We start from the raw sequence: 14704 nt of genomic DNA, 5'->3' as shown, positions 1-14704 counted from the left end.
TAATTCAAGTCTAGCGTGCCTGCTATCCGTTAGATTCAGACAGTGAAATGGGAACGTCTTGCTAGGAGTGTTAGCGAAGCGGTTTAGTTTGAATTTCATCAACTGCAAGTAGACATTTTGATCTGGAAGTTTTTAAGCTAGATCGTAGCAAAACCATGGCCTTGAGGCACGCAGCGCAAATTCGCAGCGCAAAAATATTGTCTGATACATTCTAAAACAATCCGATTAAAATATTAAAATACACACGCTTAAAAAGTCACTTCGAAATGACCTGCCCAGAGTGCGGGAAGCGATCGTTTACCGAATCTTTGTATCCCAAATTGTCGATTAGCACTTTGCCCCTCGCCGCTTTACGGCGCCTATCCCAGTGAGCTTTCTTTCCGCTATCGTTACCGGAAATTGTAAACATTCAGCCGATCGAACCGATCCGAACCCCCAACCGGGTGTGCCCCGGGGAATGGTCGAAATCATTTAGCTCTTCTTCGATCGGAAATTCGATCAACTGCTGCCACGGCGAAGGGGCGATTGTTACCCTCCCATGTCGAAACAAAATATAAAACTAGCTAATAGGTTCGGGATGGACAAACTGTGCGCCGGGGAACGGAGCCGCCGGGGTTAACATAAATATTTACATACTAATTAGCCATTAGCTGCACGCGACGCGAGTCACCGTATCGTGCTGGGCGGCATCGTGCATTGGCTGGGATGAACGCGTGAAAACGCGTAGAAGGTACTGACGGAATGATGCTGAGATGATGCGCCTCCATCGTAGGTCGGCTGTAACAGGTGGTGGATCTCGGATACGCCATACCAATTTCAATTGTTTTTGTTACCTCATGCGATCGATCATATTAAAATGATTGACGGCAAACATGCCGGAGGTGTGGTAGACATAGCATTTAATTTTGAACAGAAAGATACATTTTTATATCAAGCAACTCATGTGCATACCGGCGAACGTTTTGTCATTGGTGAAATCCATCCGTTCCCACAACAGAGCCGTGGAATGAAACATCCTTCCCGATGGCTCATTAACGCTATTTATTGCATCAGCAAGAGTTTCGATAAATCGATAAATGCCACAGGAGAATTCAAACGGCAAAACCCATTACTCGGCTAGAATCCGGTGGGTCAATTTATCGACACAAGCTGTACGTGTGGGCAACCAAAGGACAATAGAAGGGGGGCTTTCTTAATTGATTTGGCTGACCGTTATCTTAATGGACATCAATGTGCGGCCATTACTCATGTAAATTTCACGCCGGAAGCAATAATGCAGTGTTGTCCTGGCCTAGATTTGCCACAACAACAGCAACAAAAAAAGACAAATAGGATGTTGGAGTTCGTTTTGTTCGTTGGTAACTTTACTCACTACGATCAGGGCAAATAGACGCGACAGTAGCGTATGATTCACGCATACGGCGCGGATTGGGTTCAAATCTCAACTGGAGTTCAAACTTTTCGTAAGAATATTTGGTGGTGGAAAGAGTCGTCTACCACCCAGAAAAAACGTCACTACCCTTAGGATTGTTTCGCTTTATTGTATATAAAAAAAAAAAAAAACATTATACTTTAGAACGGATTTAGAAAGCTTTTTCAAAGCAAAAGTAAATACATGCCAGCAAGCGATTATATATACACAAAACAAATACAAATGGCAGCGAACATAAAACAAAAAAAAAACATATTTTTTTATACAAAAACATAACATTTAACGGCGTACAAAAAAATTTACTACAACGTGTGTTGGAAGTTTTCTTTTTGTTGCTACTATACAGTGTAATGCGTTTCCCGATTAGATGTGGTAGGTGTAAGCCATAAGAACGATATGAAGTGGTGTGTTGGCTGGGGTATTTGGTAGTTGCCTTTCTGTCCATTACATGAGCTTACTCAAAAGCGTATCAGATGAAAGGAAAAAGCGAACACAATTAAAGAAAGAAATTGTTTGCTAATGCAAGAACGAACGGTACGAGTCGTTCGAATAAGTGTTTGTGTGTTGGAGGAGGAAAACGAGATAAGTGTGATGCAAGCTACATTCTTACATCGACCAGCTAAGGTAAGCATGTGTCTGTGTTTGTAAACCTCCGTTTCTTGAACGTAGCTGGTCGTGAGGCCTAGGGGTTTTGTCTGTTTGTGCCGGCTCGTTTTCAAGATTGACCTCAGCCGTAAATTATATCTACACGAAAAGGTAAGATCGCGCTACTATCAACGAACCCCTTTTCAGTGAACGGATTTTGGTTTCGGGGAAAGACCCACTTAGTGTGCTGTATAGTAGTAGTAAAGGATAAGAGTGTTGGTGGTTGGTAGAAGTAAAATTAATTCGATTTCATTCTACTCCTACCCAAAATTGTCCCATAAGTTATTACATCCCTAGGGCAGTAGTTAGTAGTAGTATGGCTGGTTCTCTTCACCGGTTCGGTTGTTAATTTGTTTGTTTCCTTTTTTTACTGTGTCAACTAATGTTTGAATTGGTTTGAATTGATAGTTTCAGGGTGGGAGTTGGCAGGGTAAAGTTCGAGAGCGGGATAGCAGAAGAGTGGATTAGCTTAGAGCAGCAGGGTAGATGTGTGTGTGTGTTCTGTATGAATAGTAAGTGGTTTGTTTTTGTTTTGTTCTTTGTTTTCGCTTTTGTATACATATCATATTTTTCTCACCACTCAGCACATAAAGAAAAACCAATCTTCAGTAATCGGATATTAGTCACTATAACGAATTTTTTCTCTCGGTGTGTGTATGTGTGGGTAGTGTACGGTAGTCAACAAATAGAAAACTTTTTAACATTGCATAATTACGGCTCTAAACAGCGAAAAATACACATACGCAAACACACATACATACATAACAACACACTTGCACGCAAGAAACGCAAAAACAAAGGAGTGAGCGTTAGGATGAAGGAAATGGAACGTTTTTTTTGAAATAAACTAGTGAGAAGGAGAGAGAGAGAACAAGAACGAGAATAAGAAATGTATAATTGTGAATTTCCAACAAGTAAATACAAAAGAGGTTCAATTGGGGAGTAAACGAGAACCAAACCAAACCAATAGTGAAGGGAGAAACCAAAGGAAATATTTTTGGAAAACCTTGCAAAATAGATAATGGAATAATAATAATCTTCTTGAAATTCTGTATGGGAAAAAAATTAATAAAACTATTATCCCACGACTTTGTGAAACTTTCTTCGGGTCGTAACTTCAAAAAGGATTAACAAAACGGAGGGAGGAATGGTAAAATTTTGCCTTTTTTGCTAGGCAGAAAAGGGTATTCAGATAACGTAAAATTAAACTTCCATATCGAAAAAGAGACCTAAAGAGACGGAGGTTTTTAATTGCAATTGGGACAGAGTGAAAAAAAAACTCACAAAAATACACCTTCAGGCCTATTATTCAGATTAACAACATCGAAAAGGCAACAGTAGATTAAAAACGACCAAATGGAAGATATTTGCCTAAGAAAGAGAGGGCGTGAAAATGAATGGTTTCGTAATATTCTAACATTTGCCTACCGGGGTTTGGTGAATTCAAAAGTAAAAAAGTAGGAAGACGAAAAACAAACAAAGAAACCAGGAACGTATTACAACTCCTAAAACAAACGAACATATCTGATGGTGGTGGAGCAAAAAAAAAAACAAAACTAGAGCGTAAGAATATACTCATTCCAATCCGTGTCCTGGGAGCGCTACAAGGGTACAGCCAAGAGTGGGGATGATGGGACATGAAGCTAGGGGCAAATGGAGCACGAGAGGATCATTTCCGGATATGGGTGTCTGTGTGTGTGTGTCTGAAGGAGGGTGGATTTAGGATTATCTTTTTAGATGAAGTACTTTTCGTTCTTCCTTTCTTTTTTTTTCTCGCTTCGAAACATGGGAAGAAAACTGACCAAAACTTGCAACAGCACAAGGAAATCCGGAACGTTCCCGCTGCGTGGTGTGGTAGCCCTGTACCCATTCCTTTGTCTCCGGGCCCACGGTGTGTCCGGCAGGGATATTATAGCTTTTCCAACAAACGGCAACGGGTGAGTTCTAGTTTTGGAAAGTAAGATATTTTCGCTAGTTTCAAAAAAAAGCTTCCCATTTGAACTGGAGTGGGGGGGGGGGGGGGGAGAAGCGAGACATAGGACGGGTACAGATCGCCACACTGCTGCGGGAAGTTTTGTGAAGAAAAGCGGCACCCTGCTCGTCGCCGCCACCGCCCGTATGCTTTCTGTTACGTTGCGGGAAGCCGCCCAAATGCAACTGGTTGGCGCTTCCAAACGGCACACACACACACACAACACAGTGGGAAGGGCACCGCCGAGCTGGCTGCTTTTCCCCGGATTTCCACAGGCCCATCCAGGAAGTGCGGGAAGGAGCGACACCATTTTTTTTTCTTTTTGCTATTGTTGCTATCATGGTGTCTGCCGGAGTGGGCCATGTGCTTGTCTCGTATAGTACACAAAGTTTTCGTCGTCAACAGAGGATTCTACAGCACGCCTGCCGCCTGGTCGTATCGCGTTTGCCCATTCCGAAACGGTGAGAAAAAGTTTGATAGAATTTCTATATAGCACATGTCGTAGTCGAACCGGTACGATGAGGGTGTTGTGGTTTGGTTGCTTTTGGCCACGACCGAAGCAATATTGCACCCTTATCTGGATCGTCTCTCGGTCGGTCGCGGTCTGACGGTGGTACGGACGGTGTGGATAATGGCGACGGCGCCGAGGACGACGACGATGATGAAGCAGTATTGGCGACCCATCGCATGATGTCGGCGGGCAGAGAGGTGCAGAAGCACCCAACACACCAGAGAGCTCCGCCACCGACCGCTTGATGATGATGATGGTGTATGGGGTTTTAGCACGGCTAAGCACTTTTATGCTCTGTAAATCTTACGGTTTAGTAGTTATGGTGGCAAACCGGATATAATGAAAGATGGTACTTCCACAAAACAAAAACAAAAAAGAAAAGGGGGAAGAGAATGTCACCCATTACCCCATTGATGAAAACGCAACAAGAGTCGAAAACATGTAGGTCGGTGGTGGAAGGGTGAAATGATACCAACAGGAACGCAGCGGGTTGGGAAATGTACAAAAACGGCAAACAAAACAACACTACAAGATGCCCGCCCCACATGGATTTAGGGAAGTATGAAAGAAAATCAAAACAAATCAAAACCAAACAAAACCAGTACGGGGGAGTTTACGAAAGGAAAAACGGAGAAAAACAAAATAAATACCATGTACAACATCGAGCGAATGTACATCCACGCACACATTTACAGCGTGTTAATATATTTTTTTTTGCGTGACATACGAACGATGATCAAAAGAATTTGGGGCGAAGGAAATTTAATTGTTGATAATAACAAAAAAAATCCAACAAGAAGTTGTGTTACACGTGTGAGATGTGGCGAGAGTTTTCGGGCGAAAGGAAACAATTAAATTGTAACGTAAAATCAACCACTTGATGACAGCAGAATGTGAGACAGGCTTGGTAGTTGATGTAGATGGAAAAAAAGTGAGTGTAGGTGAAGATTCTGTGCACGAAAGATACGATGAAGGCGTGATAAAGATATGGCGATATCGTCAGCTGCACAACATTAACTGTTATCGGCTTTGGTTGGCGGCAATTGTGGCGGCCGTTAACCGTCATTTTGTTGCTGATTTTCCTTACGTTGATTGAAGCCACTTTTTAACGGTGGCCGTATCGTATTGTACGGCACCATTTTGTAATCAAAGATTTTTCGTTTAACAAAAAAATGGCTTCTATCAACCAGAACAAGTAACACATTGATTCGTTACACAACATTTACCATCGAAAAAAGCAACAGCTTTAAAGTTAGTACCATCGATTTAGATTAGATTAGTTTGTAACTGTAACAGAACCGGTTTTTTTCTGAACCGTTAAGATGCGTTTGAATTTTAGTAGTGTTGATGAATACAGTTCTGAATGCTTGTTTTATCTGTATGGGTCTCTTTTTGTTTTTTGTTTTTTCAAACAGACAACTGTTTTGATTAGTAGAACAATTATCACAGACGATTCATACATTGCCATAATGCAACATGAATACGTACAATTAACACACAAAAAAAAACAACATAAATTCATATCGAAACAGAAATAAACAATGATTGAGCTTCACAACAACAGTCAGCACAATATTGATGCGAACAGCAAAGAGTAGACGGTTCAAAGTTGGTTAAAGTTTTGTTTAAAGTTAACTTAAAGTTTCATCATTTTTTTAAAGTGTCTGATTAATATAAATTAAAATAAATAAAGTTGAAAAAAAAACATGTAAAACTTTCTCTTGTCGAAACATAACAGATTCTTACGTATATCAATATCAAATCATAGATATTATCGGCGAAGCTCCGTCTACGTCCCTTCCGTCTCGCTCGTAATATAAATTATTTCAACCAAAAATTTAAACGGTTGTCAAGCGCAAGTCTTCGCCGTTAACAAAAGTAAATCAAAAATAAAACAAATTCGTGTATTAAAACCTTTTTGAAACAAAAAAATCATAATTGTGTACCTGCACTGCATCATTTTACTGTAACATTTGTTTTTGAGTTCGTGTGGTCGTGTTCACCGGTATGGTCGATTTGTTGGAACATTTATCAATACTTTCGATGGTAACCGTTGAACCAGTCCGAATGCGAATAAAAACAAGTAAATGGCAGATAACACAAGAAATATGATCGAGTGTATGATTGAATGGGGAATGATTATTATCAGATCTCATCCTTACTTACGCTACCAATTGAGACTGCGGCGCTGGTGAAACAAGAACCGTTTGTAATCAATTTGTCGAATGCTTGCCGGACCGAGCGCCGTACGAAGAAAGTAAGTTAAACCTAACCTATTTCTATCAAGACAGTCGTCGCGGGAAAGGTGGTGGCGAGGGTTGGAAAGGCGACAGCTAGGGACGGTGAGAATGATAATTTATCGCTAATAATGAACACGATCGGCCATGGACACAATACTTCCGTTCCCGGTGGAAAAATCCTGGAAAAAAGCATTCGCTGGCCAGAAATGTTCGTCAAACACACCAACTTCCGGCCAGCGTTTCTGATGAGCGAGCCCAACCAGCTAAAGTGATCGATGAAGAGCGTCTTGCCCGGGTGAGCATCATTAGTTTAGCGACACGCAACAAACATTCGCACGGCCGTTCTTGTCCGGAGCCGGAGCGAAGAAAAGCCCGAACGCTTTATGCAACAAATGTGCCCACTTTGGAATTAATAGTTTCGATACGAGTGGTCCTAGAACGCCCCGGGGAGGGGACAACCATTCGCTGTCGAGTGTAGATGGGTAGCCATTAATTATTCACACCGTTTCCTGGCACCAGAATGTTTCGCTGGATCGCAAGGTCCGCGGAAACAGGGGCACAATTTTGCCGCACTGTCTTTCGACGGCCGATTCATTTGGCGATAGATTCATTAGTCATAATCGTCCAAATAGAGGCAAACCGAAGCGTAGCGTTCCTATTAACTGTCGCCAACGGAAGCGGCTCACCGTCATTCACGAGCGACCCGAAATGGGTTTCATTCAGCATTTTACGGCGGTGGGGAGGACTCACCGGTCAGTGTCCGTGGACGGCAAAAAAAAAAAATGGATGTCATCGATTGAGCGGGATGTATGTGGGGGCTCCCTCGTTTCAAACGAAGTTGTACGCGGACGCGTTCGATCGACTTAAGACACGGATCTGGGGTGCGCGGTTGGGTAGCGTAATGGTCGCCTTACAAATGTCGGGAGTATCGTCGCCAGTGCTATTAATAATTCATTTATCTTCGTTAGGCTGCTTCGTCGAGGGGCGAACGAGCTCACTGCTAATGGTGGCTCGTGGTTCTTGGAAGTTGGGTTGCGTTGGAGCGCGAAGAAAAAGGAGAACCTTTTCCCAACGAAATAATGCTTCCTGTTTTAATGATGAGTGTATGGAGCCGTTTGTGAATGATCATCGGGGATTTGAGATTGTTTTGGGGACGAGACAAAATGCAGTGTGCCGGAGGTTTCGTTCTGAAGCACTCAGAAGTAGAATATAAATTTTTACAGTCATGTTTAAGACCTGTAAAAAAAATCTAACCCTCCGAAACGTAACTTACGGCAATAAGGTAAAATAACGCTCACTGGCTGCAGGTTTAATATATGCAAGCATGCTAAAGATGTCCAATTATTCAACAGTCGTAGGATGATTTGAATGTTCCCAATAATGAAATTGTTGATTTATTGGCACATTTTCCATTCACCCAAAACACCATTAACAAAATTAACACCTGCATTCGAAAGGCACAGTCGCCAGGGGAAATCACATTTTTAACTAGAATTTGAATTAATAACATTACCCCGGCTATACATCCCTCTCTCTCTTTCGTTGAAGATAGTTGGGATGGATGTTTTAAATAGTGGTGTACCATCAAATGGAACACTCTAGCCATCCCGCGAGACTGCCGTGCTATTGTCACATTGAATGGCAAGCATTACTGCTGCAACCAATCACCGTGAGCGGTTCGTAGAATGGGATGGGTTTGGCCGGTGTTTGGCTTGAAAAGTTAAATAGTCATTCAATCCACTCGGAGCTACGGTGCCAATAGCTGAGTAGCACTTAGCCCCGTACTTAGCCAACCATTACGGTGGCCCACAGGCAACATTCAGCATTCAAATCGGCTAATACCACTTTAGTGATTACTAATCCGGGCGCGTAATTCGATCAACCGAACCAGTTGGTAGTCGTGCTGTAACAGCAAGACGCCCGACAGCCAAGTGGAGAAGGTAGTAGTAGTAATAGTTTCTGACAGACCGGTGCCACGAATGTTTATCCAATAAATCAAGCATTCCCTTGACACTGTAGGAAGTTGAAAAGCGATTACGCCTTAAGTAATTGTTTCCATCGTGTAATTGTGCTAAGAATGTGTATGCCGATCGGCTAGAGCACATGACTGATACACATTTTTCAAATGCTCAATAAATAAAGTGAATAGAAAACTTCATTTTATTGCAAGTTTACTAGCACGAACGTGATAAAAACTGGCTATGACATTACCCTCCAGAGCGCCACGTTTTATGGATAGAAATTAATGAGATCGACCGAAAGATAAGCCGGCCCTAGATAGATCTTGGACAAGGCAATAAATCACAACAGACGTAAGGTTCTAAATCCCCGATGGAAAGCCTCCATCACTCCATTAGGAGCAAATCAAATACTGAGTACGCGCGCTTGCACCGAGCATATGTTTTCTAGCTAGTTATATCGTTTGGCTCACTTCACCCGCTTCAAAAACAACCCAGTTGCTAGTGCACCGTGAGGCCACCAATAGGACAGAAGTATGGGAAGGTACGGGACGAATTCTAAAGCTGCTTTTAAGATAATTGTTTTTGAATCGATGCCAAATTAAATAGACGTTCCTCGCTCCTAACCTCGAAACCGTAACGCCCAACGACAGTGGATTGAAAACAGCTGCAAGAGAGGACCGGGCGGGCTCCTACTGGTCCATGGCCAGTGATGACTGTGGTTGGAGAGCAATTTCCGTAAGCTGATAGAGTGTACTCGATGCAGGGAATGCAGCTAGGAGCGAATTCTTCATGCTCTACGATCGTCCCGGGAGTCGGCGTCCGGCAAAGGACGAATCGGAGTATTTTGACACAATGTTTTTGTTTCACCAAAACACGCAAACGAGGTAGCGCAGATAAGAGAGGAGGTCCAAAGTGTGCGGTAATGTTAGAGTAAACATGTTCGAAAACATGACAGCGCACAAAAGGGAGATGAACTTGTCCGTATGACAGAATGATGATGTGGACGAAACAAAGCCATACGATAATTGCTAACGCAAAACTGAAGGGGTACGCTGGAATTGGGGACATTAATTACTACCGAGCTAAACATGAAAAAATATGAAGGATAATTAAACGCAAGTAATGTCCGTTTGCTATTCATTTAGCACCAGCAGCAGGTTCCTGAACTCCGACGCTCTAACGACACCGAATAAACCCGTCGGCGATGTGGTTACTCGAACGCAATTCGGCCGTCCCACTTACCCTCGCTGCAAAGCTGGTGTTCGGTTTTTCCAGCAGCTCCCACAGGTACTTCTGGTACTGGGCACACTTTCCATCGCCAAACTCTTCCTCCTCGCGCTGCCGCAAGCTTTCCGCCTCTTTGCGCATCTCCTCGTGCACGTGCTCCTTCCGCTGGTGGTACTTGTGCTGGCAGCACGACTCTAGGTACAGCTCATCCACACCCCAGTACTCGAGATCGTCGCTGAACGCTAGCACACACATCTCGTCCACCAGATGGAGCTTGCCGGTCCGGTAGAAGTTTAGTATCGAGCTGAAGCTCTTCGGATGGCGGTCGAAGAAGTACTCGTTGTCGATCAGCGAGTAGTCGTCGCACAGCTCGGAGATCGCCTCGTGCGTGTTGCATTCGCGCAACCGGCCGAGGCGTGTGTGTGGAAGGCGCTCGAGCGTCCGCCAGAGGACCTCGTGCTTGACGCCACCGACGTTGATCAGCACTCGCCGGTTGAGTGCCTTCGAGCGCATGATCATGAACGGTTCCGGTGGTATCGATGACATCGATCTGGAGAAAAACGTCCGGATAGAGACATGCTTTGATGCTGATTGGGAGGGTAATTGGGCGCATCTTCTTGCGGAGCACAAGGCATAGAACATGAAGTTGATAGCGGCTCGCTTGTTAGCGTAGTAAGGGTAAAGCAATTGGAGACGCGAAATATTCCTCTTCCACAGTTTCTTGATAATAGTGTTGAAGTTAGTTGAAGTCAGCTACTATTGAAACGAACTACTGCTTGGTTGTTATTATCTAATGTTAAACTCAATTTCAATCAACACATTCTACCATCTTCAACAAACTACAGAGTTAAGGGTATCAAAAGGGTAATAGATGTGTTTTTGTTTCGTTACTAACAGCAAGTAAACTAATTAAAAACCCAAGAATTCTTGGTGTTTAATGTCTACTGGTCTAGAAATCGTTCTACTGAAAGGGTCAATTGTTGACGGCATTAATATGTCACTATGCAAGTGCTCACAACTCACCTGGAATGTGCCCTTTGCAGCGGTGCTTGGGCCATCTGTGTGTAGTTCGTGTTGTTTGCGTTGCCGGCGGCCATTGCCGCCGCCTGGTGCGAGGGTGACTGAATGGGAAATGGGGCGTACCGGACTTCCTTCCCGCTGCCTGCCCCTCCACCGCCACTACCGGTGGCAGCCCCCGGTCCGGATCCGGATAGGCTACCCGTTGGTCCGCCGCCGGTAACGGAGAGGGCACTGAGCCCGGTCGTGCTGCCTCCACCGCCGACGCTGCACGGTCCAATGTTGGTCGGCAGCACGCTGCCATCGTCGAAGCTGCCCGGCAGTGCGCCGGCACCCTGCAACGCCGACCCGCTGCACATGGTTCCCGGGCCACCATTATTGAAGGGAGGTGGCGTCGTTTCCCCCAGTTCCCAGCGCACCGCTTCACGCTCTCGGTCGCGATCGCCCACCATAGGGCCACTGGATACGCACATACAGAGAAGGCAACGAAAAGTGGAGGAATAGGAGGGTAGGAACGCTTGGTTATAGTCACCGGCACCAGAGCGATACTAGATGGTTAAAAGTGAGCTTGGCAGCCACTCTCTTACTCCCGTGCGTTCGAGAGCAGCTGCGGCGAGTTTATTAGTTCCACAACAACTACAGTACCACGCGTAGATCTAGTGATCTAGCGATTCTCACTCGATCGTCGATCGTTCGAACATCACTCAGTGAGACACAATGAGACGTTCGAAGTTACATGCTGCCACTGCTAAAAGTAAGTTCTAGGGCGCATTTTACACTGCTGTGGCCAGCTGTTAGCAAACATTAGCATGCGGAAAATCGTAAGGTTACATCAATACAATCGAGGGAGTAGAAGAGAGAAAGAAAGAAAGAGAAATGTTCGATTGGTTGTAAAGAAATCATAAAAAAGGGAAACGTGAAGCAAAACTTAGAGTTCATCTTTCCGAATGTATAAAGATGTGTTATAAACGTAAGACAGACTTAAACAGGATAGACAAGTAGATAGTACTATAGTAGATAAAGAAAGATAGGAACGGAAGGATACAAAACATCCAGAAAACAAAAGACGAAGCTTCAACGAACAGTCGTTGAAGCTCGTCAACTCACCGCTACATGAATCCCGACATCCTCTCTATTTCAACTCAGAAAACCAATACGACACATGCCATCCACTCTGCAGGCACAGCCAGAGGATACGCGATACAGCCTACTACTTCCAGGGCAGGCTCGGACGGCTAGCTGTGCGGATGCCGGCGAAAGAGTGTTCACTGACGGCTGTTACTTCTGTCGATCGCACAACACTGTTCGCGTAACTAATGAACACTGATCGAGTTGGACCGTGGAAGGCGTACTACTTGGACCGTGGATGGCGTGCCCTAACCGAAGCCCGCGCCTCAACAACCGAACGTCCCACAACCGGCAGCACAACGGCAACAAAGACAAACAAATGCTGTGTCGCAGCTTAGCTAAGTACATGGCCAAACGAGAACTTGGCATTCGCGTCAGTTACGGTATAGCGCAAATGGAGTCATCTGTTGAGCATCAACTACTGCTAGGCGTTGGACAACACCACGGCATATTGATGGTTGTGCGATTGAATCTGAAACGATAAAAATAAATCATAATTAGTTATGTGTGTGTGTGTGTGGTTCAGGACTGTCTGCTTTTGTAGTAAGAAAAAAAATCCTTCCATTTGTAGCAGAAAATGTAAAGATAAGACTAGCTAAAGACGATCCACCGTAATAGCAGCGGAGAATCAAAGAAAAATCCATACTAATCGGAACCAAAGTAGCCATAAAAACGTAAAACCGATCATAAAGGATTGATTGACCGGTCGACCATCCTGTCCGTTAGTAGCTATACTTAAGAGCCTAGATCTTCCTTTACTACTTTGATGTGTTTCTTCTCTTTCGTGTCCTCTTTCTTTTCCTTCCCAGGGCCTGTCACCAGCGTTGATACTCTGGTACGCCTGTTTCCCATAAAAGGTCACCAGCGTACCAGAACGTAGTAAAGCTGATATTAAAATTGAACCATTACGAAACGTCCAAAGAAATACGCGAATAGCTCATCAACAAGTTTTCCGCCTTCAGGTTCAAACCGGCGTCTCGAAACTTCAAAGGTCAAAGTTAAACGACTGGCCATCGACTGGGATGATTAAATAGGATCGGTTTGATGTGTTTTCTTGCTTTTAAATTTTCCACCCTTCTGATCGCGTTCGACAGTTTGGGACGCATTTCAACTTCCCAGGCCCCAACGCAATGGACGAGCGTGTAAGGGGACGGGGACGCTTTTGGGGCACTGTAGCAAAACGATTTCAACGAAACATTGGTTCGATTTATGTAGCGATACAATGGTACGTCAATCGGTTTTTTACAGTACTCGCTGCTGAACAGATGGCAGCTGATGTTGCCACTCGATGTTCGGGAGCGTTGAAGTCAAGTTTCAATAAGAACTGAATTCACTGTTCGATGGGAAATTTGTATAGTTTTTCATATGCGACTGTGGGTTTGTGTGATAACTATACAACGTCAGCGAGTGCCATGTGTTGTGCCGGTAAGTACAGATCCATATAGATGTGTCTTCTTTGCCTGCGGTTCCACTACACCGAGATCGCCCCGAATTGCATAAGATCCTTGGCAAAAGTTTTAATGAAAACGTCCCCGCAATAAGGTGCACCCTCGTGCCCTTTCCCCACTCCAAGAACGAACGGGTCAGATGGTACGGATCGCACCATTTCCACAAATTGTTTCCTCACACTCCGAATGGAATGCCTGTTTCGAGTGGTTCCTGTCAAAGTTTATGAATCGTTACGACTGCGCATGTTTTCCTGCTTGACTGTGTACGGTTAAACGTGGCCCAGCCAGCCTTGTAGAAAGGACGAAAATTGTAAAGAAATTACGACGTTTCGTGCGGACCTAAGGGTTGTGTGTGCTAGCAGTTTTTTTGTTTGTTGCTCCCCCTGAGTAAGTAGCCTTAGCCCCTTAGCAAAAGGCTTGCAACTGTGGGCTGAAGGACTCGAAGGGTACGCTTTTGAGAATGGTTCAAAGGAAAGTAAAAATCTAACTTTGATGGTAGTTAGAAAAAGGGATCAATCAAGTTCTGGAAAAGGGGGATGGGGGAGGGAGGGGGAGTAGTCTCGGGGAATGGATCGACGAACCGAATCGATTTAATTTACACTCGACCCTCGACCGTAAATGAGTTCCCTGCTCATGATGATGGTAGAAGAACTTAAATCGTTATTGAAAAATGCATTCTACCTTCCAGGGAAAGTGCCTATGAAATTGTTTAGAAAGCTATGGTGTTAGTGTTTCGAGGAATCGGATAAACCGTTTTCTGAAAATCGTATACACAAATCGATTTCAATCACGTTGAAGTCAATATTAAATAATTGCTGTTACCTTTACTATTCTTCAGATCGAGTCATTTAAGTTTTATGGTATGCATTTCTAAAATCGAACCAGAATTTCACGAAACCTTTCAATGAAAAACTTTATGAAGCTGAGACGAGTAGGCCAAAAATATTCTTGAGCGTTCTTCATTTTTGTGAATGACTAAAATCTTGAGCCTTCCTTTCCTTACCAAAGGACAACGCTTTGCTGGAAATCGATCGCTATAAACAAAAAGCTCAATACGCCATGTGGCACTGCTAGTGACGAAAAAAGAAGTGGAGAAAATTAAAAGGCGAAACTTCCTCTACAC

At 44.0% G+C, this 14704-nt stretch overlaps 2 protein-coding genes across 2 annotated transcripts in view; one reads left to right on the top strand and one right to left on the bottom strand.

The window, feature by feature from the left end:
- LOC126562940 (histone chaperone asf1) overlaps window positions 1–9584 on the top strand; it is a 50249-nt gene extending 40665 nt beyond the window's left edge. The window contains exon 2 of the mRNA XM_050219543.1: window positions 9574–9584. The gene's annotated coding sequence lies outside the window, so the exon portion shown is untranslated. The remainder of the gene's footprint in view (window positions 1–9573) is intronic.
- LOC126561397 (potassium voltage-gated channel protein Shab) overlaps window positions 1–11604 on the bottom strand; it is a 38437-nt gene extending 26833 nt beyond the window's left edge. The window contains exons 1-2 of the mRNA XM_050217510.1: window positions 11012–11604; window positions 10004–10538 (exon numbers count right to left, since the gene is read on the bottom strand). Of these exons, the coding sequence (XP_050073467.1) occupies window positions 10004–10538; window positions 11012–11478 (1002 nt within the window). The 5' untranslated portion in view covers window positions 11479–11604. The remainder of the gene's footprint in view (window positions 1–10003; window positions 10539–11011) is intronic.
- Between the last annotated feature and the right edge of the window lie 3100 nt (window positions 11605–14704).

The sequence above is a fragment of the Anopheles maculipalpis genome, chromosome 3RL, assembly GCF_943734695.1.
Source record: "Anopheles maculipalpis chromosome 3RL, idAnoMacuDA_375_x, whole genome shotgun sequence".
Taxonomy (NCBI): domain Eukaryota; kingdom Metazoa; phylum Arthropoda; class Insecta; order Diptera; family Culicidae; genus Anopheles; species Anopheles maculipalpis.
Note: the sequence above shows the minus strand (reverse complement) of the source record. Positions and strands in the feature narration are given on the sequence as shown.